The sequence below is a fragment of the Pyxicephalus adspersus genome, chromosome 12 (genome assembly GCF_032062135.1).
Source record: "Pyxicephalus adspersus chromosome 12, UCB_Pads_2.0, whole genome shotgun sequence".
NCBI lineage: Eukaryota > Metazoa > Chordata > Amphibia > Anura > Pyxicephalidae > Pyxicephalus > Pyxicephalus adspersus.
Window position 1 is genome coordinate 10,504,283 of NC_092869.1, and position 26,065 is coordinate 10,530,347.

The window sequence follows — 26,065 nt, forward strand, 5'->3', positions numbered from 1 at the left end:
GGAGCATAAAATAGAAATATAGTTGAATGGCAAATATATACAGCAGCCTTTCTCAGTCAGGGTAGAAAATCAGGGTTCCTCCAGAAATTTCTAGGGATGCTAGAATGGTGTCTGTTTCTCCAATTTAATGATACCTGCATAGCTCTGGGACCAAGGCCACCATTTTCTATTCAACTTTTGCTTGCCTGTCAAATACTCAGGTTTTATGAAACTGATACTTGGGGACGCCGGGATCAATGCAGCACACAGAGCTGTATAATCGAAAAGAGTGCCTTTTAACAAGAAATTAAAAAAGGCTTTTCTTCAGCAGAATGGCAACAAAACACAAGCTTCCAGGCAGCAAACCTAAATAGAATCCCAAACTGGTACTCACAATTATAATCCTGAATTTTAGGATTATAGCGTCCGCTGTTGGGGAGCTTTCCACTGTGGTCCTAGTGTCCTAGCTCCAAAACTCTGTTAGCAGGTTACCAGACCTAAGCATGTACATCCACTCACCTCTCCCATAACTCCCTGGGAAAATAAAGCCTCACCTGCCAGCACAATTACCCATAAAGCACACGAGGTCCTGGCTGGCTGAATCTTCCTCGTCCTTGGGCATGTACTGGAATGAAAAGGCCCATCCAACCTTTGTTTTCATTACAGAGACCAGGACCCTGCAACAGTTTCTATCAAACTTGTAACCATTGGTTGCTAAACTAATCCCTGGGCTGCTTTCCCAGTACCCCGACACCTGTCTTAGAGGATCAGAAGCCAAAAATAGGGGAAATATACTGTCCATCCAAAACCCATTCTTACATTCCAGTACAAAATACATATATAAAACAAAAAAGGGTCTAAGACTATGTGTAATAAAAGAAATCATTTTAAAAGATCTAAAAACATGCTTTCCTGAAATTAATGTTGGGACAGACATTATGGTGAATCATGGAATTACTGCTTTATCTTCATATATTACATATAGTGTGTATGCCAAGCACACCGGAACACCACGTGCCTATGCAAGCATTTTCAGATAAAAGGGTCACAACAAGGCCCGTCTCTCACACTTCCAGTTCTTTTATCCTGTCACATTCTAGAACAGAGACTAGAAACAGATGTGAAATTATTTTACCTAAAAAAAAAGTAAATACATTTTAAAAATCCTTACTATAAAGCTTATTTGGTATAATATGCAAGACTGAGGACCATTACATGAAAATATTGTATTTTTTTTCAGGCTGTGTGCAAAAACAACAGCTTTTTCTCCTTCCACATGCCAAGCTGGTTTGGCACTACCAAGTACACAAAACCCCTGGTACAAAAGTTGTGTACACACGAGCAGCTTCTCTGCAGCAAGACGTGCTACAACTCGGTCAACGTTGCCTTCTTGATCGATGGGTCCAGTAGCATTGGGGATCAAAACTTCCGTATTCTGTTGGATTTCATAATCAACATTGTGCGTTCATTTGAAGTGTCTGATGTTGGTGCAAAAGTAGCTGCTGTACAGTTCACCTATGATCAGCGTTTAGAGTTTGGCTTTAATGACTATGCCACCAAGGAGGATGTCCTAAAGGCCATTTACAACATTCATTACATGAGTGGTGGCACTGCAACCGGAGATGCTATCAATTTTGCTTTGCGCAATGTTTTCCAGCCAACTAAAGACGGCCACAACAAAAACTTCCTAGTTATCATCACTGATGGCCAGTCTTATGACGATGTCAGGGGGCCAGCAATTGCAGCACACAGAGAAGGTAACGTACATTATTATTATATTACTGGCCACATATAGCAAGCAGGGGGTCAGCTCTCATTAATGGGACAATGTATCTATTCACTAAGAGTCCACTGAATTATGCAAAAAGGTAATGAGGCAGAATACCAAAATAGTATTCTTGTTTTTTCATAGACACCTTCAAACAATTCTGCATAAATCTAGAAGTAACAGCTAAAAATTGAAGGGAAGTGTCAGGATTAAGGATTCAAATATCCATAAAAAGCAGCAGATAAAGCAAGAAAAGATGGCAAATATGTGCCAGAGAGGAGGGTATGATCCTGGGCATTATGGGTAGGAGGGGAGAATGGAGGATTTTAACTGAGCAGTATATGCAAGGTGGCAGAGGGTATATGAGTGGGCGATATGAGTAAAAGAGGAGGGTTAGAGGTATGACAGTTGAAGACCAACACCTAGAAGAATGTGCAGGATTGAGATAAATAGGTTAGTGGCCATGATGTGTAGAGAGTCTATTAGTGTGGGAATAGGGTTGGAAGTTTGACAGTGGCAGTATTATGTATGAAGAGTGTTGAGGACTGACAGCTAGAAGAATATGCAGGAATGAGAATGGTATGTCACCGGGCAGTATGTGCGAGATAGAAGTATATAAGATTGGGCAGTATGTGCAGAAGAGCGGTAAAGAAGCTGTGACAATGATCAGTATGAATAGAAGAGGAAAAGCACAACACAACAGGCAGCATGTGAAGTGAGAAACACCAGTATATTAGTATGTGCAGAAGAGTAGTGTGGAGAATATTAATATTATTTATTATATATTAATATATTATTATATTAATTATTTTAATTATTTTTATTAATATATAATTAATATTATATATAATAAATATATATTATTAATATTATTATATATTAATATTATTATTATAATATATGGACTTGCATTATGTTAAAATGGTCCAGGAGAGAGGGTAGAAGGTGTGACAGTGGGCAATATGTGTAGAAGAGCATGGAGGGTAAGACAACATGCAGTATGTGTAAGAGAAGTGCAGATGGTGTAACAGTGGGAAGTATGGCATGTAGAGTATGCCAGTGGGAAATATGTGAGAATGTGCAGCAAAGAAATGAGAGGGTATGACAGTGAGCAGTACTTGTAGGAGATAAATAAAGAGGGTAAGATAGTATGTGGAGGAAAAAGCACAAAGGGAATGATAAAATGTAGTGCGTGTATGAGAGTATGACAAAAGGCAGTATGAAAGTACAGGAGAGGAGACTAAAGGGTATTATAGTAGGCAGAATGTGTAGGAAAGGAGTGTAGTGTGGATAGGATAACCTGATTTGTTTAGTTGAAATTTGTTAGGCAGCAAAATCAGTAAACAGAACTCAACCATACATATAGCACATATATTGTGTTTGAGGTTTTAGCCAGATTTGGCGATAGCCAGGGTGATATTGTAAGGCCTAAGTACATGTACAATATGTCAAGTCTATTGCCGGGTTTATAAATTCCTTTGTGTTAAACACGCTTGCAAATAACAGGAATAAGATTAAGCATAAGGTGACAGAATCAATTCACTGGAATCCACATTATTGTTTACACCCATTTCTTACTGGCAATTTTCTACAAAAACAGCAAATCCATTACCAATGATTACCACCCTGAAAAGGTCAAATACTTTCCCTTTAGTATATTAACAAACACGGTATAAAAAGGGATAGTAAAATAGTAAAAGCAAAACATTATTTATAAATGGAAATGTACCTTTTGGGCAGTGATGTACATCACCCTTAGTGAGCGTTTTATATTAACCACAGGTCAACTAGATTTAATTCCCCCAATATCCGATCATTTGTCATAGGCCAGTGCATTTCTGATCATTTCAATATGTTTCTAATTATCCTTTTCATCTGTGTAGTATGAAATCACAGTTATTTTTGCCATTATTAGAACATTTGAATATCAATCAGCATAATAAAACTTTAGTCTGCTTTCTAAGAATTTACAATCCCAACAAATCAGGTTGTATGGATCCCTCTACTGGCTAAACCAGGAATAGCACATGTATATTGTATTCACAGGTCATCTATTTACAGCTATGGTAAGGGTAAGAAATAAAATATTTTACATTTAGTCAGGAAAATATGGCACATAAATATTTGTCATATATTTCTAGAATGAAGGCAGCGTGCACACACATTCAAATTTTGTTGCTGGGAATAATCTTTTGTGATAATTTCCGATAAGAGTTCTATTCTATGGAGGGGGGAGAGAATGTGGCACTCTTCTCTATTGACTTGTACAGTGGTCAATCATGGATCCATCTTTATGACATGCATTTCTTAAAGTACAATTTTAGCTGGAAATTTGCATGCTCCGTTTACAACATGCGCTGTTTGGTTCCTTGTGCTGCTTCTTCCTCAACATTCCAGCCCTGCAATGCACTACAAGAGGCTAATCCTAGGTCAGGTTCAGGTACTTCCACTGCTTGCAATTAAAAAATACATTCAAATATGTATTTATGGATTCAAGGCTGCAATAATTTGTCTTTTGTATGGAGTTCAGCTTCAAGTTACAAAATGTACCAGTTTACACATGATAGCTTGAAATACCTTCAAAGGCAAAGTTTGGACTTTTACTTTGCACACCCTCTACCACACCATGAAACCATGGCCTGCATCAGCTCCAAAAGCATTGCGGTCATTTTCCTAGGTCCATGTGCCGCATTGTGTTTCAGCATAGAAGTATGGCTGAGCTGAAACCACCAGGGCAGCGGTGATCTGGAAGCATTGAGGGCTTACTAGCCTAAAACTGGGCAACCAAGTAAAAACAGCAATACGTTGTACTCTCTCATCATATTGCATCAAGGCCTATTTTGATCTATGATGTGTTAACGAATGAAAAATAATTAAAATTCATTCTGGATAGAGCACCACCATGCTAATTATTTCCTCCTAAAATATGTCAACTAATCATTTTTGTTTTTCTAGGTGTAACAGTGTATTCTGTGGGTGTAGCTTGGGCACCTCTTGACGACCTGAAAGATATGGCATCTGAACCCAAAAATTCCCACACCTTTTTCAGCAGAGAATTCCCAGGGCTGGAGCAAATTGTTCCCAGTATAACTCGTGGAATCTGCAGAGATTACCTGGATTCACAGAAGTGAGGTCACCCAATAAGATATCCCCCAGAGAGCACTGGGAAAGACGTGGTTTAAAGATACTGGAAAACATGGGGGAAAAGAAAGAAAGCAAGCAATATGCAGCACCTATAGACTACAGAAAGGCACTGCATTTTTATTTGCTTAATGTGTAGAACATACATTCTTTATCTTCATCCACTTGTATGATTTTTTTTTTTGTAAAGAAAATTGACACTGTCTTTTTATATGTAAGAAACTATACAATCAGAGCTCAAAATGCATTCAGGCCTATTTCAGATTCAGGTGACTTGTGCTACTGTTTCATAATTGAGATATTTCGGTCCACCAAAACCCACTCACCTGTACAAAATAAAGGTTGAATAAAAAGTGGCAAGTGCACTTCTCATTTTTTTCACATTTCCAATTTACATATCTATTGAGGAAGAGACTTTCTGGTATACCACAGGATTGTGGATGGCTCTGCATTTTATTAACTCGTGCATTTAAAGCTTTACAGCTGCATACTAAAAATTGTCCAATAGGTGGCACCATTGCACAAGTAAAGCTTCACAACTATAAGATGCAATTTGTACAACAGAGCTTACTAAATTTGGCAATACCATGGGCTACAAATAACTTTCATGAGTAAAATAACACGCAATATAAAGACATAATAAAGTTTGTATTACATCTGGTATTTTTGTCAATGTTAACATTCGGTATTAATGATTTGTTTGTACAGAGTTGCTTCTCGCTGTCTCTTAACATCAGTATCTATACATTGTTTTGACTGTTTATGGGAAGCATTAGCTGTATAGTACATTGATGACTGTGTATATAATATTTATATATTTGATAACTGAAGATTGATGTATCGGACCAAAGCACGCAATTTTACATCAAATAAATGCCTTGGCTTTAAGATCTGAATTTGTTTCTTAATTTCTGAATTAGTTCTTATAACTAAATACTAATATAAATACAGTGGAATCAAGCTAGGTATTAAGGGTTCAGCTACTTGTAGTTGGCTTTAAAGTTCGAGCAATGCCATATATTTTAGATTTGCAAAATAAAATGCCTTTTGTCAGCTTGAGGCCTTAAGTTGCAAGAAACTCAGAGCTTTTGGCAAACTTTGCAGACGACTTAGAATTTCCATTCAGCTCCAGATTGTGGAGAGAAGTTCTATGAGTGGGATTTCAGTGTAAATAAATCAGAAGCAGACTATAGTGAGTTCCAGCAGGACCTTTTACTTGAAATAAGAATTAGCTCAACAGCTCCTGAGTTCACCTATTTGCAAAGAGGTCAAGAATCAGCTTTGCATTCAAACAACCAGCATTCTTTTGAATAGGTTTAGCAGCTCACATATTTAGCCCGATTTATTAAAGCTCTCCAAGGCTGGAGAGGATACATTTTCCCCAGTGAAGCTGGGTGATCCAGCAAACCTGGAATGGATTTCTCCAAAGTAAATTGCTATTTGCTAGCAAATGTTTTGAATCCTGGACCAGAACCATTCCAGGTTTGCTGGATCTCCAGCTTCACTGATGAAAGTATCTTCTCTAGTCTTGGAGAGCTTTAATAAATCAGGGCCATTCTGTAATCTCCCCACTTTTAAGTTGTTTCAAGCCTACTAGAAGCTTTTTTAACCCCCTCCCCCCCAAAGAAGTAATTCCAAGTCACACTTGGGGTCGCTTTAAACGTAAAAAAAAACCCACCTTACCTTCCTTGTTGGAACCCCCCGGCCCCCCGGTGGGTCCCAGCAGGTTTTCGGGACACATCCTCCTCCCAGCCGGCGACTGCAGAGATATTCTTCGGGGTTCCCCGGTGACATTGATGCGGGCAGGAGGATAGGCGGGAAATTCAAATCATTTTGTATTGGATTCAATACAAAATAGCTGTATTGAGTGCAATACAAAGAAATCTTCATATAATATATAATTATTATATATATATATATATATATAATACAAGCTATTGTACTGTTATATTAAATATTTTTTTTACAGATTGTGTTTTTTTTTTTAAAGTACTTTATTAAATATTGGACATATTTTGGTGGATTATACCTAAGAATTATAGGCCGACAATGTAAAATGAATTTCCATGGAAAAAAAAAATAATGTTTCTTGCATGGAAATACGGACTGAATTAGAACGTTAGGGGGGTTAAAGGAACAGTCAGCACTCCCATTACAATGTTTAAACTCTCCTATCTTGAACAAAAGTTTTTCCAAACTGTCTAAAATTGGAATGCTTTACAAAAACTTACTTCACATACTAGCTGAACCCAGTATGAGAAAAGACCTTATTTTCCAGAAAACTCTCCTCTGTAGAACCAAGTTCATTTTCTTAATAAGTTCTGTTAGACTGAGCCCAGCCAGCTGTCATACGGCTGTCTGGTAATCACACTATTGCTGGGCATGGGGTGCCAGTTGATGAGCCAGCAGTGACCATTTTTTTTCAGGAGAAATGCTCGAAGATTTTTAACAAAGGTAAAGGATAATGGTGGACATCAGTTGGCTAAACCAGCCACTAAGTCCTGGAGGACTCCTAAAGGAGGTCTTCCCATCTGAGTTCCTGGCTCTGGTCCCTTTAACAAACTATAATTATTGAGAAACCAACAAGCACAGTTAAAATACCATAAATTTTTGCAGCAGGTGTATTGGACTGGAAAAGTGTTTATAAATCTTTCCCAAAAAAAAAAAAAAAGCCTTTGCATGGATAAAACCATCTCAAATGTTAAAGGAGACCAAAATAATTATGTTTTTTTTTTTATCTTGGATTTGCCAAGTACTAAAAACGGGTACGAAGAATGTTCCCCTAACAAATCTGACATTGCAGTGCTGTGGGAAAGCAAAGTATGGTGTTTTAAGTAATCTCTGACATCTACTACATCTCAATTACAGGGTATTTTGAAGACCACATTCATGTTAGCTTAAACATTATGTACCAGCTACAGAGAGTTGCATGACATGCAGGGTTTCTTCCCCCCCCAAAAAAAACGATGGACTTGCCAGAAATTAAATGAAGTCCATATGAAGAACACTGGATTGTTGAATCATGCTACAGCTCAGCAACTGGTATAGCTATGAGGGCCCCTAAACAGTGAGTGGGGATGTTTTATTTGAAATTAGGAGGGCGTGGTACAAAAAAGAACTTTTTTTGAAGACCACATGCATATTTATACAAATATAATGCTTGGTTTTATGTATAAAATGCCAAAAAAATCATTTTTTGCATCCTTATTCTGTGTCATGGGCAGTGGCAAATAAATGAAATGCAGTTCAAATAAATGAATGATGTGAATGATGCAGGATAGTGATATGTTTTAGTAAACACAGCTCCCTCTCATTTGATAATCCATTTTACCAATGCTTAAAAAAAATAAACTTCAGTTTCCTCTAACCATTTAATTCATCACTGTCTGCAGCACCAACAGCCACAACTGTTTAGGTTGAGACCGATTGTCGCTAACATTACTTAATCTTTCAGGATACAAATCTGCATTGGATGTTTCTGAAAAATATTTATGACAACAGCATGTTCATAATTATTCACATCGCCTTGTGTAGAAGAAGAACTAGAGCTTCTGTAGAAATATTTACATTAGGAGCACCTTAAATATTATGAATTGATCCAAATAGAGGTAAATCTGATATTTAGTTTATCCATGAGGGTAGTGTGTAGATGAAGATCTAAATCAATACACCTGAAAAAAAGGAAAGAACCCAAAGACACCAAGGAAATTCACAATTTGTTTGTATAAACTCATACCTTTCTTAAAGTGCATTATAAAAGGAGAGTCTCCATAAAGGCAGCACAAACACAAGTCACCTACTTTGGACGGATTTGCGATTAAAATGTGAGCATTCATCCTCATTTTCATCATAACTACGAAGTAATTTTCCTAAGTAGTTTAGTTCTTTTTCAAAAGAAACATATTGTACTATTCTCCTATGTCCACTTTCATTTTGTGCTCCGTTCTTCAGAAACTGAATGGTCCTTTACATAGACCTTGCATGAAAAATTCAGAGGGTGTGAGGCCGAATTCTCTTGCAAGAGAACACAAAATGGTGATTTATCTCATGTGCATCGTGCAATGTAATCTACTGTCTGAAAATTCCACAATACAGCCTTTTCTGTGCATTTTCATTCCATGCAGAGAATTGCCTGGCCTCCTTTGTGTCCTCACCACAAGGACAGCTGCCAACCAGAAACTTGGCTTTGACCCCTAATGTGTGTGTGGGTGTTTCAGCCTCCTTTCACCCCCACAACCTGATTGCTTGTGAATCAGGAAATCCAGGCTGTCATCCTTCACCAGTGATCTAAACAAGCATGTCCTATGTTGGGTATACAGACTTGAATTTTAGGAGGTATTTTCTCAGTAGTAAACTGACAGAGAGCCTCATCTCATGGTAGGCAGCTACTGTTGTGCAGTCTGTACTATCCAGATTACTCCTTTGTTTAAAGGAAATTGAAATAAATTGACCCACACTCATTATGGGCAAAAAAATACTGGCAAGTCAACTGTTTACGTCATACCTCTCCAAGGTGCAGTGGTCAGTGTATTCTCATCCTAAAACTGGTATTAGTTTAGTAAGTAACTTCCAGAAACACGGAATAAAGAAATTTCCGTCTAGGTATGAAATCATCTAAACATTTAATTTTTAATAAGACTTTACTTGTGAAAAGGCATCGTGCGCTTTATATTTGCAGCCCTTTCTAGGGAATCTTTTAATGAAGAAACACCACAGGTATCAGTAATAACACTGAGAAGCAATGCACTACCTAAACATTAGACCAGAAAATTAAGAGGAGGGTGAAAATGCACATTACATTTTATTCCTTCTTTGATTCATTGAAATTGGGAAAGGGATTTGTTAGTGAGTCTATGGAAAAAGGATTGAGGACTATCATTACATGCAGGAATTTATTTCAAGAATAAAATAAAAATATAGAATTTATGTATAATCATCTATATAAAACAGAAAACTACGCTAGGCTACTTAAAGTCGTGTTACCATAAATACACAATTTTAATCATTGTCTCCCTAAAGAGACATTTCATAATAAACATAGAAATTATTTACAAAAATATCTTGATACCTGTTATGGTGTTAGTTGGACGTTTCAATCAATGCAAGTTAATGTATACAGGTACACCATTTAATATTTATTATATGCATTTTATATACATTTTTCGACAGCTGTACTTCTGCATTTTTTGTGGTACAATCTTAAAAATTAGGCGATTTGCAGTCTGTAAAATAAAAACCTTACAAAACTTGCAAACTGATCAGAAATTTTTTTCTCCTTTGTGGAAGACTAGAAAAAATATGTGAAATTATTTCAGCCATGCATAAAACAAAGTAAAATCTTCCTTCGATACCAGAAAGTGAATAATGCCTATAAAAAAAAACATGGGGGAAGAAAAGAATGGTATGAAAAATCAAAGATGAGAGGGCAAGACCCCTAATGCAATCGCATCATCTGTGTGGGGGCAGGCCAAGGACATAATAACAGGGAGCCAAGTCACAGCCTTAGAAGCCTAATAGCGCTCCTATAGCAAAATTTTTGCCTGCAGCAAACAATCTTTTTCTTTTTTCCTTAGCAGGCAGAGATTTTGCCTATTCCTTAGGCTGCCTTTTGAACTAAAATTAACCTTTAATTTGAATCATCCTATTTTAAAAACACTAAGGTATTGCCTCAGACATCCTCAGTTACTTACTTCTGTGTGTCCCAAAAATAAGAGCCCTGTGTCACATGGAAAAAATGAGAAAATATAAAGCTAAAATAAATAACAATAAGCCACTGTAACTTACCTGGGAAACATTTGGATAAATTAACTCGTAAATAAAGTAAACATACAAAATATCACACAGTGATAGAATGCTGCAATTGTTAAAAAGGGGTGGAGGTGCATTGGGCAGAGCATATGAAACCCCTCTTGCAGAAAGCAAAAAACATTAAAAAAGCCAAAATAACTAGCTGTTAGTCTGTAGTCACTCAGATATGTTAACCTTTCTAACGCCAGGCTTTCTGGCAGCGTCATTGACTTCTGGCCTTATAAAAGGGATGCTGGGTAAAATGGATGATGAACTCCACTTATAAAGGCAGTACTAATATTAAAAAAAAAAAAAAAAAAAGCTTTAAAAAGCATTTACTGTCAGACTAAATAGCCCGGAAAAAAAGGAAAAAAACAAAACTTCACTGCAATTATGTGACAGGTTAAAAAAAACAATAAGGAAGAGAAAAACCTTGTGTACAGATTGTATTAATGCTAAAAATATATAGTTACACACTAGCATCTGTTGCCAGGAAATAATAAATTAAAAAAGTGTCAAAAAATTAAAGTCCCTTCATTGGCCGCCAGGCACAGAGTCCTATAGCGCCAGCTCTGCGAGTATTTACCTACACACAAATGAGAAAGTAAACCAACAAGTTTTTGCATTTTACACAGGGTATGCTGCACGTGGAACTGGCTCATCACAAGTCCTTTAGCGTTCCGTTTAAAATAAGATTGTAATTATTGAAACTGCTCAAGATCACTATTGCATTGTAACTGTTTCTGAACAGGCATAAAAAAAAATCATTAAAATGGGGTATGTCAAAAAGTTGATAAGCAGCTCCATATCCCCCATGTTAGTTGGGCTCCTGAGTCACAATGACTGTGCATTCAGAGCCTGAATTAAATTACAGGGCGCAAAGCCAAAAAAAAAAATATTAAAATAAAATTAAAAAGTTTTTTTTTGTTTTATTCTCTATGGACTGTAGAAGAAAAGAACATATTTATATTATATATATTATAGGACAGACACCCTATGCAGGGGCTGTGAATACTGGTTACTGTGATAAGAGGAAGTATTACAGTAATTAAAGCCCTGCACAGAGCAATCCTGATAAATGAGAAGAAAGGGAGGGTAGTGCCTGCTGCTCGGTAACCAGTATCTTTCTGTCCTGCAGAGGGAGCTGTGTCTTGTAGTGTCAGCATGAGAGCAAACTCCTCTTGGCAGTGATGTAAGAATTTGATTAAATACCGCAAGTGTCTTAATTTCATCCCAGAATGCACTTGTGGCACTGTGTGAAGGACAAGAGTGGGTGAAGGGGGTCAAACAAAGACCTTAGCCAGAGCATCTGCTCCAGCACTGGCGATAAATGCTTTGGATGGGTGAAAGGCAACATCATATATGGACTCGTCCAACTTCTTGCGGTGGGCTGTAATCTCCTGCACGCATGTCTTGCTGTCCAGGTTCCACAAGCGAATAGAACAATCATGACCTAAAGTAAAGCATATCAATTACATTTCTTAAAAAAAAAAAAAAGGACAAAAAATTTGTAAAATACAAAAATGCCTATCTTGTAATGTTGATACTGTACTTTTTGTGATCTTTGCAGACTTGTGCATAGCAACCTCAAGGTTAGAATTCAAACTTGGTGCTAATCTTTCCTATCTCTACCCATTAGTTCACTGTCTGCTCACCTACTCCATTTAGGGCCAAACAACATGTTTTTATAATGACCTGCCTCAGCAGTCCATATTCACCAATATTTGCTTCCACCCAGCAAAAACAAAAAAAAAAATATTTCTTTCATGTATGGAGGGAAATGTGACTAATACCATCTGATAAATGGTAATGTTTGTGATTGGCCCAGCTCTGAGTCCCCGATTCCTGTGTTACCTAACTGGAAGAGCTCAGAACTCTGCAAGTGCAAAGCACAGTGCCATTATAGGATCCTAAAGACATTATTTTTATCATGTAAGCATTAACATAACCCAAGCATGCATACATGCAAGCATCTCTATGTACCTATTTACCATCAATGATAAACTGCATTTTAATAACCATAACCACCCTGACAATGTGATTATGTTCGTATATTTGTGTCAAAAGCGGTACATTGTTTTGCGTGCAAATTTGTTGTTTAATATTTTAAGCCTGTAGTTCTTAAGAATAACTCCCGGGTATAAATTTGAAAAGCAAATCATAAATTAAAATATAATAAATAATTAAAAATAATTTTTAAAAAAATAATCAATTTAATAATTTTATTAAAAAAATTAAAAAAAAATTAATTTGTCCAAACAAGGGAACAATAATAGAATATATATAGAATAGAAACTTTTGGATTTATTATTTGGATTTAATTTTTACTTTTTTACTGTGATCAATGTTTTAAAAGCAGATTACAACAACGCTTCAGGCATCACATCAATCGACCTGGAGATATGATGCAGAAGCCAGCCGGGGTTCGCTAGTGGACAATGCTGGATCGAGGGGAGCAGGTAGGATTTTTTTTTTTGCTACCCGGAGTGTGGCTCGGGATCATCGTCAGGGGGGTTATTGGAAATATACTATAGTTTCAAAACATAAGTTTAAAACATTTAAAAAGAGAAATATAAAAGTTGTCCTTGCAGATTTTGCTAAAATGAGATCCTTGCATGGCTTTTTCGGTGTGAAGTCTCTCACCAAGTGGGACCATCCTGTATTTTGTACTAGATTAACTAGTAAACCATAATACAATAAGGTATTGGCTATATTAGTTAATAGAATACTTACTTCCAGACATCAAGTAGATTCCATTAGGGTCAACTGCGAGACTTGTAACAGCATCCAGATGAGCAACCATTGAATGAATGGTTTTGCCTGTAAAAGAGGAAGAAGAATTGAAACAGGAGCACTGCAAATATTCCTAGATCCAATACCAATACTATTTTGAGCCCCTACCAAGAGGAGAACTTTTGCACAGATACACTTTAACGCCAACAATTCAGGCTTTACGTACATAGAATGCGTGTGTAATCACAGGTAAAACAGTACACATTTACCTCAAGAATGAATGAAAACTATAAAGCATAGACACTTCAGAACACTGAAACATGTAGAAGCAAAGCGCTGTAATGCTTTAAAGTTTACCAAAAAGGTTAACCGCTTTAATGCAAGCTCATCAATTATAAACATAAACCATGTTCAGGATTTGATGCAATTAAAGGGGAGGGTGCAGCCATATGATAAAAAAAAGACTTTAGGGCTGCATACATACTTGCAATAATTGTTGTCAGAAAGGATCTTTCATGATCCTTTCCAACGACAAACTACTGCACGATACATGAACGAGTACTGTACATACAGCACTGTTCTGCTCTATGCAGAGGGGAGAATGATGGACAACGGGCGCTGTACACACGCCAGATTCTCTTCCGATATCGGCCCCGAGACGTTTATTAGACGAGAACCATTGAAAGTGTGTACGTAGCCCAACAGTACCTCTGTAAATAAAAATACAATCTGATGAACTTGACAATACTAGAAAACAATGGGACCAGTTTGGTAGTCTGAGTACAGTATGTTAAAACAGAATACCTAAGTTTAACACCAATTTCTTTTTGCAACAATCTTTTACTTCATGTTCCAAAATGGTTTGTTCTATACAGTACCTGATTTGTTGTCAAAAAACTTGATGTGCCTGTCTTCATAGGCAGCAATGGTAACAGGAAGGGTAGGATGACTTACAACTTTATTTATGTGGCCATTGAATGGGACACCTATTAAAAAAAAAAAAAAAATCAAACTGTTAATACTCAGTAAAACAAAGCCAATTTAATGTTACAAACTTACACTGATCATGTCACATAAGATGTTAGTTGCTCCTACACACTTACTAGAATCTGTAGGTGAAGATAGCTGCAATAAGGACTGTGACGTTTCCAAGTCATAAACTACGATGCAACCACTCGTAAATGAGGCGACGGCATGGGCAGGGTCACAACCAATAAAATCTACAGAGGTTGGGATTCCATGTTCTACAAAACAGAAGGTAAAATTATGATTAACCACAAATACAAACAAGTGGAAATCAATCACTCTTATAGCCAACCATCATGTGCAAATATGACATACCACATACACCAGTATTATTTCCTATATATGCAGAGAGGGGAATCTGCCCCAAAGCTTCCTTTTAGACTGTAAACCTTATTTTTGGAGGAACAAAATATATACACACACACAAACAAAATGATTCAGTGTCAAGTATTTCTCTATGCAGCAGCTGCATGCTGTCAACTCACCTCTTCTCTGTATTAGAGAAGGTTCTACTAAGTTGCTGTATATGGAGGACTATCCACTACATATACATGCACACTATTTTATCTTTTAACCTAGACACAAACTTTACTAACTTAAAATGTTCTATAATTATGAATTCCATCATTACTGTAATCTTCCTCCTGATGATAAGTGGAACACACAATGCATATTGATTGCTAAAAAAAGATGCGCCCAAGAAAATAGATCCAAAAATTATTGAGATGAAAATACTGAAACAGCTATGCAGTTAAGAGAAAAGGACTCTTTACCTTTGTTACCATTGTATGTGCCAACACAAGGTTTGCTTTCTGGTGGGCTCCATAACCTGACAGTTCCATCAGCAGAGCAGGACAACAGACTTTCTCTAGTTCCACTGTGAGAAAGACCCCAAACTGCATCTGTGTGTCCAACGAACGTCCCAGCAAGAACACTAGGATCTGAAGAAGAGGACGAAGAAATTAAGAATCTCTACACATAAAATGGTGTGCATATTTACTTTATATCACGTGCAAATGAAATATGGAAAATGGGAGTTTGTTTTGCTGCTTGGATATTTGAAGTGAAGATTCACCCAATATCTTACTATTGGTTTTTCTATCTTAATGGAAATGTAACTTCAATAGCAGGGGACCAGGTTATTTTGCAAGAAGCAACATTTAAACATTTCTGGTAATTCTTACAATGAATTTACTAAATGGCTTTGGGTATGTCACTGGTATGTAATCAATGTCACTGGATATCACAGCTATGACACAGTATTAATGGTTCTTTAGTCCAGAAAAGTCAGCTGTCCTCTGACATGACGACATAGCATTTAAAAGATCAAGCGCAGAGCCAAGATTAGGCAAATATATGAATTAAAGGTGGGTACCACCTTTTATTTGAGTAACACAGTAGATAAGCTGTTAACTTGGTGACACCCTCATAGAATTGCTATTCTCCAAAGTATGACCACGAAAGCTTCACTGTGTTAGAACAGTCCTAAATTCTGCCAAATTCATGTCTCCATAAACAGGTGCTGGCGAAAACCTTCAGGCTATGAAGCAAACATTGTACTGAACTCAGATCAAATACAGGACAAGGGTTTTTGTAGTGCAATTTAGTTCATGAGGGGTGGATTATAGGACTGTAAAAAAAAATTTACAGATAATCTTCAGGAAAAAAGTCACATACCATATGTGTCATACGGATCTACATTGGGACTTGGCATCTTCCACCATTGTATTGTAGCATCCAATCCACCACTGTAACAGTGCTCACCATTAGAACTGACAACAAGGGACAAAACTGGACCACTGAGGAAGATAATAAACCACTATAAATATCATTTCCCAGGAAAATGGCTTCTGTATTAATTTTTTTCAAGCCAACTTACATGTGAGCCCTAAATGTATAGATTGGTTCCACATCCAGAGAGGCACTCCTAAAGGAAAAAAAAACAATGTTATTCTCATACACGCCAACAGCATTTTGCACAAAAATGTTTTTTAAAAGATCGTATTACCTTAAAAATTGCTCTCCACAGCCACCTAAACTTAATCTGCAATGTCAACACCCCACAATCACATCCTATTTCTGGTGGCTGCAGCCCAACCAGTAGAAGTCTAATGCTGTGCTGCCCACACATATGTAAACGCTCTGATTATATAAGGGGCGCTTTTTTTGCATAAACACAAAGAACAAGTTTAAGTTAAGAAAAACAGAAAAAAAAGTGAAGATTTGTTCACTTTTAGAGGACTATGATGTGTTAATTATTCTTACTCCTCTAGATGAGGATAAAAATGTATAACTTCCTTCTTTTTTTTTTACACAGAAAGGAAGAATGTATATTTCAAAGTAATTTGCATCCTATGCTTTCCTGTAATGCTTACTGCATACTTACTTTTTGGCAGGGACTGTTTTCTGCAGATTCCAAAGTTTTAGCGTATGGTCTTCAGAGGCAGTCACCAATACAGGCTCAACAGGATGAAATGCCAGGGCTCTGACACCATCAAAATGACTTCTTAGAGTGTATTTGGGGTTCCAAGTCTTCCTGAATGCATCTTTATTAGATGGCATCTACAAGAGGAATAAATATGTGACGTTATACCAGAGTAGGAAAGCAGCACAACAGCTTAGAAAAATGCTGTTTGTGACACTTCTGCTCCATTCAAACCTAATCGAAGTTTTCAGGATTGCAACAAATTGGTCAGCACAACTAAAGTCAAAACTGTATATGGTGGGGCATTCTTGTAGAATTTATACTAATTATCGTACGTTTTATTAACTTTGGAATTTTTATATAGAACATATATATTTTGTAATTCTTTCTGAAAACTAAAGTATCAGATGCACACCAGCAATTTCTGTCTGATTCAGAACATGCATTCCGACATTAAGTTTGAGGAGATCAAATAAAAAAAACATTGGTACTACAAAAAACGATTTGTATACACAGGATATCTGCTATCCTGTTTCTTACATCATAACTGTAGTCCGAATCATTGTTCACAGTGAGGTCTGCAAGGTCTCCAAGTCCTAACACGCTTTCCAGAACATCCTCAGATCCCATTATGAAAGACTTCCCACTACCGGATGGAAAGGATATGGGCTCAGCTATGAAGAAAGAAAAAAGCCTTTGTTAGCAAAATACATTGCCACAATATTTAAGAAAATGAGAGTAAAAGAGTGGGTTGAAAAATTCCATAAAGACATATGATAACAGTGGAGGAATTGGAAGATAAGTTCAAGCATAATGAATATTCCCCAAGGGGTGCGTACCTTCCTCAGCCCTCCCACCTTCATGATCTGTTATTCTGGTTGGTGACCGGGCCGGACTCAGGATGCCCGGCGGGATGTGGGACAGATCCTCATCACCCAGGTCTGCAATCATATCGTGCAATTTCGTCCGGTTTACCCCTGTAAAGTAATAGTGTTGGTTCGCATTGAATAGATCACCCCTTCTACTCTGAAGTATCTTTGAAAAAAACAGTAGCTGGAGTTTAAAACATTTTAACACTCTTTGTTATCAAATAATTCAAGAGCAAAAGGGGCACATCTATTCCAAACTAGAATACAGCTTGGACCTTTGGCTATCAAATCGATATTCAATTGCTTTAGGTATGTCTTTGGTATAAATTTGATTACTTGTGCACATTGACAGATGCACAGCCTCCACCTACCACATGAGGAGTGCAAATACTATTAAAACATCAGAGGTTAATGAATGCTAAAAAAAAAAACTATATAAACTTAGCTTGTCAGTAGTTCTTATAAATACTTACAGGTGTTTCTCACATAAACCCATTTGCTGTTCACAATACAAAAATATTTTTGGTAGATATGTTTTCTACAGTCCTTTGCAGATTACTTTTCACAAATGTTCCTACTGCCTTCTCACTCCTTAACAGCTCATACCAAGGTTATGGGCAATCTAGAGAATCATGGAATGACTTATAAAGTTTGAGGCATAATCTCCACTTACGCTTGGCCCCCTTTGTTCCCTTGCGCTCCTTTGTGTACTGCTCCTTCAGTTTATTTATCAAAGTCTGGTCTACATCCCAAACCTCAGTACTTGGAGACAGGACATCCTTGTCTGCATGCAGCATGTTAGTAAAAGAGAGAGGACATGGTAACACATGATCAGTATGTTAGTGTGAGTTTCAATTACAATTGAAGAAACTGTTAATTCCAACTCATTAGTAGGTTAAGATGGAAGTGTTTACAGCAATGAACAGTAATATGTGCTACAATTAAAAGAGAATTGAAAAGAAACATGCATTACACAGTGATGTGCAGTATTATTGGTACAATCTATGACAGGGAAGAGAATATAATAATTACTTCCATGAGGGATATATGCCTAGGTCCTTCAGTGTCCCTAACCTATTATGATGGAGCAGTGTTAAACTCAGAATTTTCTTTTTAGGCAGGGTGGGAAGCAGCCCCTGTATTGTGACCCAACTCTTCAGTAACCACCCAAAAACAGCCGGGTGGTTACTGAAAGGTGCTGGATGGTGCACCCAGGTAAAAGGTGCCGGAGAGGACACTGTGGAGGCATCCAGCTGTGCTCCAACAACTTCTCAGAAAATAACAGCAATTCAAAGTGACCAAAAAAGTTAAACAGCTATTGATCAACATTAGCAAAGAAGAGTTTATGGATATTATGTCTTAAAGCTTTTCAATATACAAAGAACAACTCTTTTCAAGCTTCAGTGTTGCAACTTCCACACTGGAACTGAAAAGTCCTTTACAATCAGTTTAAGACAATACTTGGGATTAAAGCAAATTAAGCCTTATTACAGGATGGAACAACAGAGGAGAGGATTTACAAATATTTATTCGCCCATCTTTTTACATTTTATTTAAAAAAAAAAAGAAAACAAACAAAAATTGTCAATAGCTCCACCATGACATTATTGTAGTCATCATAAGGGGAAAAAATAAAAATTGCCTCATAGGGCACACACGACACAATTGTGACACAGGTAGGTATCTTGTTAGCTGTATAGATGTGCCAAAAAAAGAAAGTATACAGAATAGGACACCCTCAGGAAGTAGTTTCAGCAACTACTATAGATTGCTTTAAGAAAAAGCTGGATGATTTTCTAGAAGCACAGAATATAACTGGGGATTAAGGCTTTAAAGTAAAAATAACAGTGACTGTTGATCCAGGGAACATCCGATTGCCTCATGGAATCAGGAAGGATTTTTTTCCCCTGTTGAAGCAAATTGTACCAGGATTTTGTTTTTGCCTTCCTCTGGACCAACTATGTCTTATAGGGTTTTATATCTGGGATTTGTTTATATCCCTAGTGGTTTAACTTGATGGACTTATGTCTTTTTTCAACCTAACCTACTATGTAACCATGTACCCAATGTCTCAGCATGTATAGCCTTTCTCATTCTGCTGGCTGTTTTTCTACTAATGCCTTTACTCAAAGTGTGTACGGTGACCAGCATACAGTCTCTGCATTGTTATGTGGATGTGGTCCCAGGGAGCCCATGTGGATATAGAGATTTGAATAAGAGCACATACATTGGCAGAGGGAAGAGGACACGTATAGAAGGATGTGTAGAAGAGGGCGAAGTAAATGTTCCACTGAGAAGGTATTGACTTCTAAGCACAGTGTGAGAATTAACACATATTTCATGTTACAACAAGCAGATTTAAACTAAACTGATTTGATTGTTGAATACTATTTACCCAAATTTGTGTGAACATATATTGATTTGGAGATGTATCTAGTATATAATAGTATAAAGGGGAAATTGTGATTTTTTTTAGTTACATATAAAAAGAATTGAAGTATGGAATGCATGAGAAGTAATGAAAGATGACATAACAATACATTTTAATAATGTAAAACATAAGGAAATAGTGGACAGATCCTGCACATTATCCTGCAGATTAAGACGTTTCTTTACTTCTTTTTTTGCATTATAGCAATGGATAATTAGAACATGTTTATTAGGAAGGTCACTAGAATAATAAAACCCAAAATTTAAAGTTTAAACCATAAAAAAAGAATACAGCAGTATGCAGATGGAATGTACCTTCACTTCCCAGAAGGCTTGGATTTTGGAAAGCATTGTTCTGGAAATACAGATTTAAGCAATGCATCTGGATGCTGTAGCTAACCCACCTCTAAACTCTGCTATTGGTTTCATAACATGAAAAATAAATTAAGGGACGGAGCACTGATCACTGAGATATTGGCATTTGCACAATAGTGTGCCATGGGCTTTAGAGCATACACCGTGATCTTGTAATATTCAAAGGTATGGACAGGCATTTATATACCTTTACACTGTACTATCAGCAGATTTGCTTTGAAAGGAAAGTATAGGGAATATATAAGTACTAAATTCTTTTTGCGTTCCCTTTCAAGTTTATTTTTACATGATCTTTGGTATATTAGTTATTGTAATAAATATTTGTATGGTGTAACTAAAGGGACCATCCGTACATGTAGTTACCATGCCCATCTCAACTACTGAGAAAATATAGGCCATACAGGGAGCAAACTGTTTATAATAAGTCAACAGACTCCGGCTTTCATTTTGAGACCGCGTACTAAAATGCAACTATTATGAATGAATGAAGTGCAGTAGAAGTATGTATTAAGCAAATATGGCTGTTCCATGAAAAAAAACTGTACATGTCTTTTAAAAAACAGGGAATGAATCTGCTGACAGGGAGAACTAGTGAGGACAATCAAACCATTCAGTAAGCAAAAGCCAACAGATTGGAGGCACGCACCAAATTCTTGGCACCTCCACCCATCAAATATGGCATTGATCAAACTATGTGGATTTTAAAAATATTTCAACAAATTGTGTAATTCAGGTTAAAAATAGTAACCATCAGACCTGGAAAATTGGAATAAATAGTTGGTATTGGACCCTGAAATTTAAAAATATGTACAAAGCTCATTTAAATAGCTGATACCATTGAGCCAGCAGCAGTGTTTTAAATGATACCCTGTGGCAAGAGTTACAATTGTAACCAATTATGTATACATAATGTAGAATTGTACTTTTATAGGGATCACATTAGACAAAATAATGTATACCAGAGTGGGCATAAGGCAGCTTTGTCCATGCTGCAGATTTCCTTCATCTATTTCATTTGGCAAATTTTCTGAATTGTAATGTCAATCTGTTTCATATAAGAAACAATTAAAATGAAGGGCTGTCTCTTCTCCTCTTACCCCATTCTGTGCCGTCTCCTGAACTTCTAGCTTCACCTGCTCCTTCTCCATCTTCTGCTGTGACAAGGAAGTCAAATTCTTTCAGCACTGCTTCTGTATCTTCAGTAAGTTCAGCAGCTAAACCTTCATTTCCAATCTGTGAACAAGAACAGAACCTTGGTGTGAATGCATATCATGTTATGCTATAAATATTCATATACAGCAGTCTGAATATAGGAACATGCACTCCTTTGTATATTGTCACCCATTAAAGACTATGAAAATTACCAATACATTTGGTCTGTAATATATACCATGGAAATTGTGATTTGTTATATTTGTTTGATAAGTGCTAAAAACACCTGCTGATCATTTTGAGCAGATGACTACATGTGCCGATTCTTAATAGTTACATTGTTCATTGTCCGCTTTTTTAGTAAATACTATTACAAAACCCTTCCCCTCTTATTTTGTTGTCATCCTAGGGCTGGAAAAATTTACTGGCAGTACCAGAGTGAAAACAAAGAGGTGATAAATGCCTAAAATAATAAATGTATTGCAGAAGACCAGTCTTTTAGATGTAATGAATGCATTAATTACAACTTTTGTTTTTTAATTTAGTCACTCTAATGTCTTTTTCAACTAGACAAACCTTTAAAGGGTAAGTAGAATGCACAACAAACAATGGTACCACATCAATAAGGATGGAATAAGAAGTCTCCAACAGTAAATCAATGTTCAACAGTCTGAATAAGTTTTCTTAACTTGCTATCAATAAAAACAGAAAAAGTATCTCCAAAAACAGCAGCTGGGTGTGTGCGCATGCGCTGGCGTCTATGACTGCAGGCATAAAGACAACTGGGGTGCCTGCTAGTTAAGTACCCGGCTCCACAGAAGCAGGCTCGGCAGCTGCAATGGCGTTCCGGATGGGGGAACCTCTGGAGACTCCTTTGGACCTCCTAGATTGCCCAGAAAAGCTGCAGGGAGGACACAAGATCGGGGATCTCGCTCTCTGACCCTGCACCTTCAGTCCAAAGTGGCTGACCCCCAAGATTTTACACGTGGCGCAGCCTACACAGGGGGATCTCTCGGAGAGGAAGATCGCTGGACCAGGTGGGGGCTCTGACACATCTACAAAAGGGGGAAAAGGAGATTCACTCCCAGCATCTCCAGAAGCTTCTCTGAGGGGCTCCTGCTCACCTACCTCACAGAACTTAGCCTTAACGAGCTAGCTAAAACTTCAGCCTTCGCTATCTCTGATATTAGACAGGATTTACAGGGGCTGGGTACCAGATTTGAAGTTTTTGAACAAACGCTGGATGCTACCACTTCCGAGGTCTCAAAACACAAAATACCTATCCGTACTAGAGTCCCAGATACAGGAATTACATCATAAAAATGTCGACCTTGAAAATTGTTCAAGGCGCTCCAACTTTCACATAGGAGGCCTGACTGAGTCCTTTAAGGATGTCACAGAGGTGGTCAAGCAATATCTCAGAGATATGTTGACAGATTTACCTGACACTCACCTTGAAATCGATAGAGCCCACAGAGCGGATTGGCCCCCTAAAGACATAATTGTGAAACTCCACTACTACGCCACTAAAGAGGCATTGATGAGAGTCACTAGGGAATATTACTCAGTTATAATGGAAGGTTTTCTAGTTCAAATCTGATCTGAATTTTCCCCATACACCATTCGACGCAGAAGAGCGTCAAAACCCCTACTCCAAGGACTCGTCCCACACAAGATAAGATATCGCTGAGCCTTTCCTCTTCACCTGGTCTTCCAGTTGCAAGGAAATACTTTTTTCTTTACTACTTTTGATGAAAGCGAAAATTGGCTTTGTGAGCTTGAGTCGCTACCCTTTCCTACTACCATCACAGAATCTTCAAATAGTGATCGTGTATCATTTCCCCTGTGGCAAAAAGCTAATCCAGGCACCAAGAGAGTACCCAAGCCTTTCTGAGAGGATCGTGTCAACAGGATGATTCCGATTTTTGAGTTTTTCTTTTTTTTTCCTTATGTTTTTATTTATGCTCCCTTCTGGGTTGGCTCCCTTTATTGTAAGAGGGCTGGGGGAGCAATACATGCCTTCTCTAAGCAGAGAGAAACTAGAGGAGTGCTCCTAATATTTTGGCCCCCCTCCGGTTTTGGGACAAAGTTATGTCCCCAGGGCTATCTGGCTGATGGTTAGAAGAAATTATCCCCCAGAAAAAGCCAACCCAGTCTGCGGATATATATATATATATATATACACACACACACACACATATATATATATATATACTGCATTCTGGACCTTTGTTTATGCGTTATTAATGCTCCACAACAGGTTTAGAAAACTGAAGGAACTAACATTAGTTTAGAGGATTGAAGGGGGCAGTGTAGGGATAATACCATATTGGAACGTGGAAACTTTTATACTGTATGTTTAATGCCAGATTAAACCGAAGAGCCAGTGAGTCAGGCAGTGTACACTCACATCATGAAAGTTCTAGGTTCAGCCTGGACATGTAACTGAATTTATTAGTAGTTTGTGTATAAGGCTTTACTTCTGCTTTTTAGGATCCTAGTTCCAAGAAATATCATCTTCAACTGGCTCTTGTAAACCTTAACCATTATATCACATGTGAGTTCCCAATTTTATGGTATATCAGTGCTTAAAAAGCGCTGATGCTGGCAAAATCTAGTTCTGTGAAATCTTTGTGTGATTTCAAACAGTCCTATCAGCCTTGCCTAGGTTAGGTCTATCAACAGAATTCCCTCATATGTTATGGAATAGGAAAGCAGTAGGTGTTAAGCCTCAAAACTTTCTGTCCAAGGATGACAATGCTGATAATTCATATATACAATATAGTCAGTAAACTATTCACCCCAAGACAAAAACCCTGCTACTGGTAGGAACACCAGAAAACAGTGAATGTAGCAACCACACCCAAGGACTGGAAATCTACAATATATACTATATTATTAATTTTTGTTCTTGTATTTAGATACACTTTAAAGATTAAGTGTGTGATACTAATCAAATATCGGAAATAAAACAAATTCCCCGACAGATGCAGATAAAAATAAGCCTCTTGAATAGACTGCCTCCAAACAATATGCTTGGAGGAACTGAGCAACCTTCTGTGCCGGGAGAACAGAACATACAACAGAACCTAAACTAATGATCAGTTTTCTCCCCATCTGTGTCACTAGAGTTAATGAGAATCAGTCTTTAAAAGTTCAAAATTTTGTACAGTTTGGGTGCAAGAGAAGCAGACTTGAAACGACAAAAAACATGTACGTCTTGTTAAACCACAGGGATTCCATAATCCTTATGAAAAGCCTGGTATATTTTTAACCAATACAAAATACTCATGTCATGGAACATAAGGGGGTGGCGGGTTATACCTCAGATTCTGAAAATTGCTATTACTTATACGTAAATATCAGAACCTTTCCGAACACGCTATTAAAAGTGGCAATCAGCGGACATAATAGTCACATTTTGAATGATCGTTAGTTCATACTATTTACTGGCAATTTTATTACTACCGGCATATCTATAAAGTGTCTGTCTGACCCGATTGCTGCTTTATAAGGACCTACAGAATGCAGCACGTTCATACTGCCAATCTTCAGGGTGTCCATGCTTCTTGTATGTGCTTAAAAGATTAAATTTCAATTTGGACTGTAATGCACATTTATTACAAATAAAAAACAGAGGAATACCGATTATCTACAAGAAATGAGGTTGACAATTTGAAGTTTAGAGTCTATAGAAACCTTATCACTGCACTTTATTGGTGTAAACGCCATCAAAATAAAAAAGATAACTCTTACTTTGTGTTTTTTATTTATTCTCTGTTTATCTTTCCCATCAGTGACTTCTTCTATAATGTCTCCTTCATCCTCTCCATCACTGTCATCTTCTAAGAAGTTGAAGGTATCAAGGACATCACCTGAGTTCCTAAAGGAAAGGCCATATATGTCAAACACTTAATAAAAGTTATTCAATTACCAAATGTAGTTGTATGAGTAATGCTACTAAAGAAAAAAAAAAGTAAAACATACCTAAAGAATTGCAACTCATTTTATAGGAGTTCCTTTTCTGTGTCTGCACTAAGAAAGGTAATGCCAAAAATTGTATTTTAAAAAAAAAAAAAACTCTTACACAGTGCACTCAGTAATTGCATAAATATGAGCCAAAGTGCTTCTGAATGTCACCATTATTTATTACACTTAATTCAGTGTAAAGTCAACAGACAGGAGGTTTAGGAGGCTAAAAAAACCATGTTGCCACTTACCCACCTATGAAGCAAGGCATAAGTGTATGAGTCACTAGACTTACTGATAAAAAGTGAAATATCATAACAGTATACAGGGAAAAGAACAGTTCCAGGACAGAAGAATTATTTGAGAATATTAGGCTTTATTGGTATGAGTGCAATATACAAGCATCTTGTT

At 37.2% G+C, this 26,065-nt stretch overlaps 2 protein-coding genes across 5 annotated transcripts in view; one reads left to right on the forward strand and one right to left on the reverse strand.

Annotated features, from left to right (window-relative positions):
* The window catches only part of COCH (cochlin), a 36,606-nt gene extending 30,822 nt beyond the window's left edge, over positions 1-5,784 (forward strand). For both annotated transcript variants that reach the window (XM_072428182.1, XM_072428181.1), the window contains exons 11-12: positions 1,220-1,736; positions 4,703-5,784. In XM_072428182.1, the coding sequence (XP_072284283.1) occupies positions 1,220-1,736; positions 4,703-4,878 (693 nt within the window). In that variant the 3' untranslated portion in view covers positions 4,879-5,784. The remainder of the gene's footprint in view (positions 1-1,219; positions 1,737-4,702) is intronic.
* A 3,982-nt stretch (positions 5,785-9,766) lies between these two features.
* The window catches only part of STRN3 (striatin 3), a 37,379-nt gene continuing 21,080 nt past the window's right edge, over positions 9,767-26,065 (reverse strand). Inside the window, exons 6-18 of one of the 3 annotated variants that reach the window (XM_072427600.1) lie at positions 25,442-25,568; positions 21,631-21,766; positions 18,402-18,512; positions 17,699-17,836; positions 17,400-17,533; positions 16,821-16,996; positions 16,314-16,361; positions 16,112-16,233; positions 15,208-15,375; positions 14,512-14,652; positions 14,287-14,394; positions 13,409-13,495; positions 9,767-12,128 (exon numbers count right to left, since the gene is read on the reverse strand). In XM_072427600.1, the coding sequence (XP_072283701.1) occupies positions 11,959-12,128; positions 13,409-13,495; positions 14,287-14,394; positions 14,512-14,652; positions 15,208-15,375; positions 16,112-16,233; positions 16,314-16,361; positions 16,821-16,996; positions 17,400-17,533; positions 17,699-17,836; positions 18,402-18,512; positions 21,631-21,766; positions 25,442-25,568 (1,666 nt within the window). In that variant the 3' untranslated portion in view covers positions 9,767-11,958. The remainder of the gene's footprint in view (positions 12,129-13,408; positions 13,496-14,286; positions 14,395-14,511; positions 14,653-15,207; positions 15,376-16,111; positions 16,234-16,313; positions 16,362-16,820; positions 16,997-17,399; positions 17,534-17,698; positions 17,837-18,401; positions 18,513-21,630; positions 21,767-25,441; positions 25,569-26,065) is intronic. The other 2 variants (XM_072427601.1, XM_072427602.1) reach the window with 2 other exon arrangements.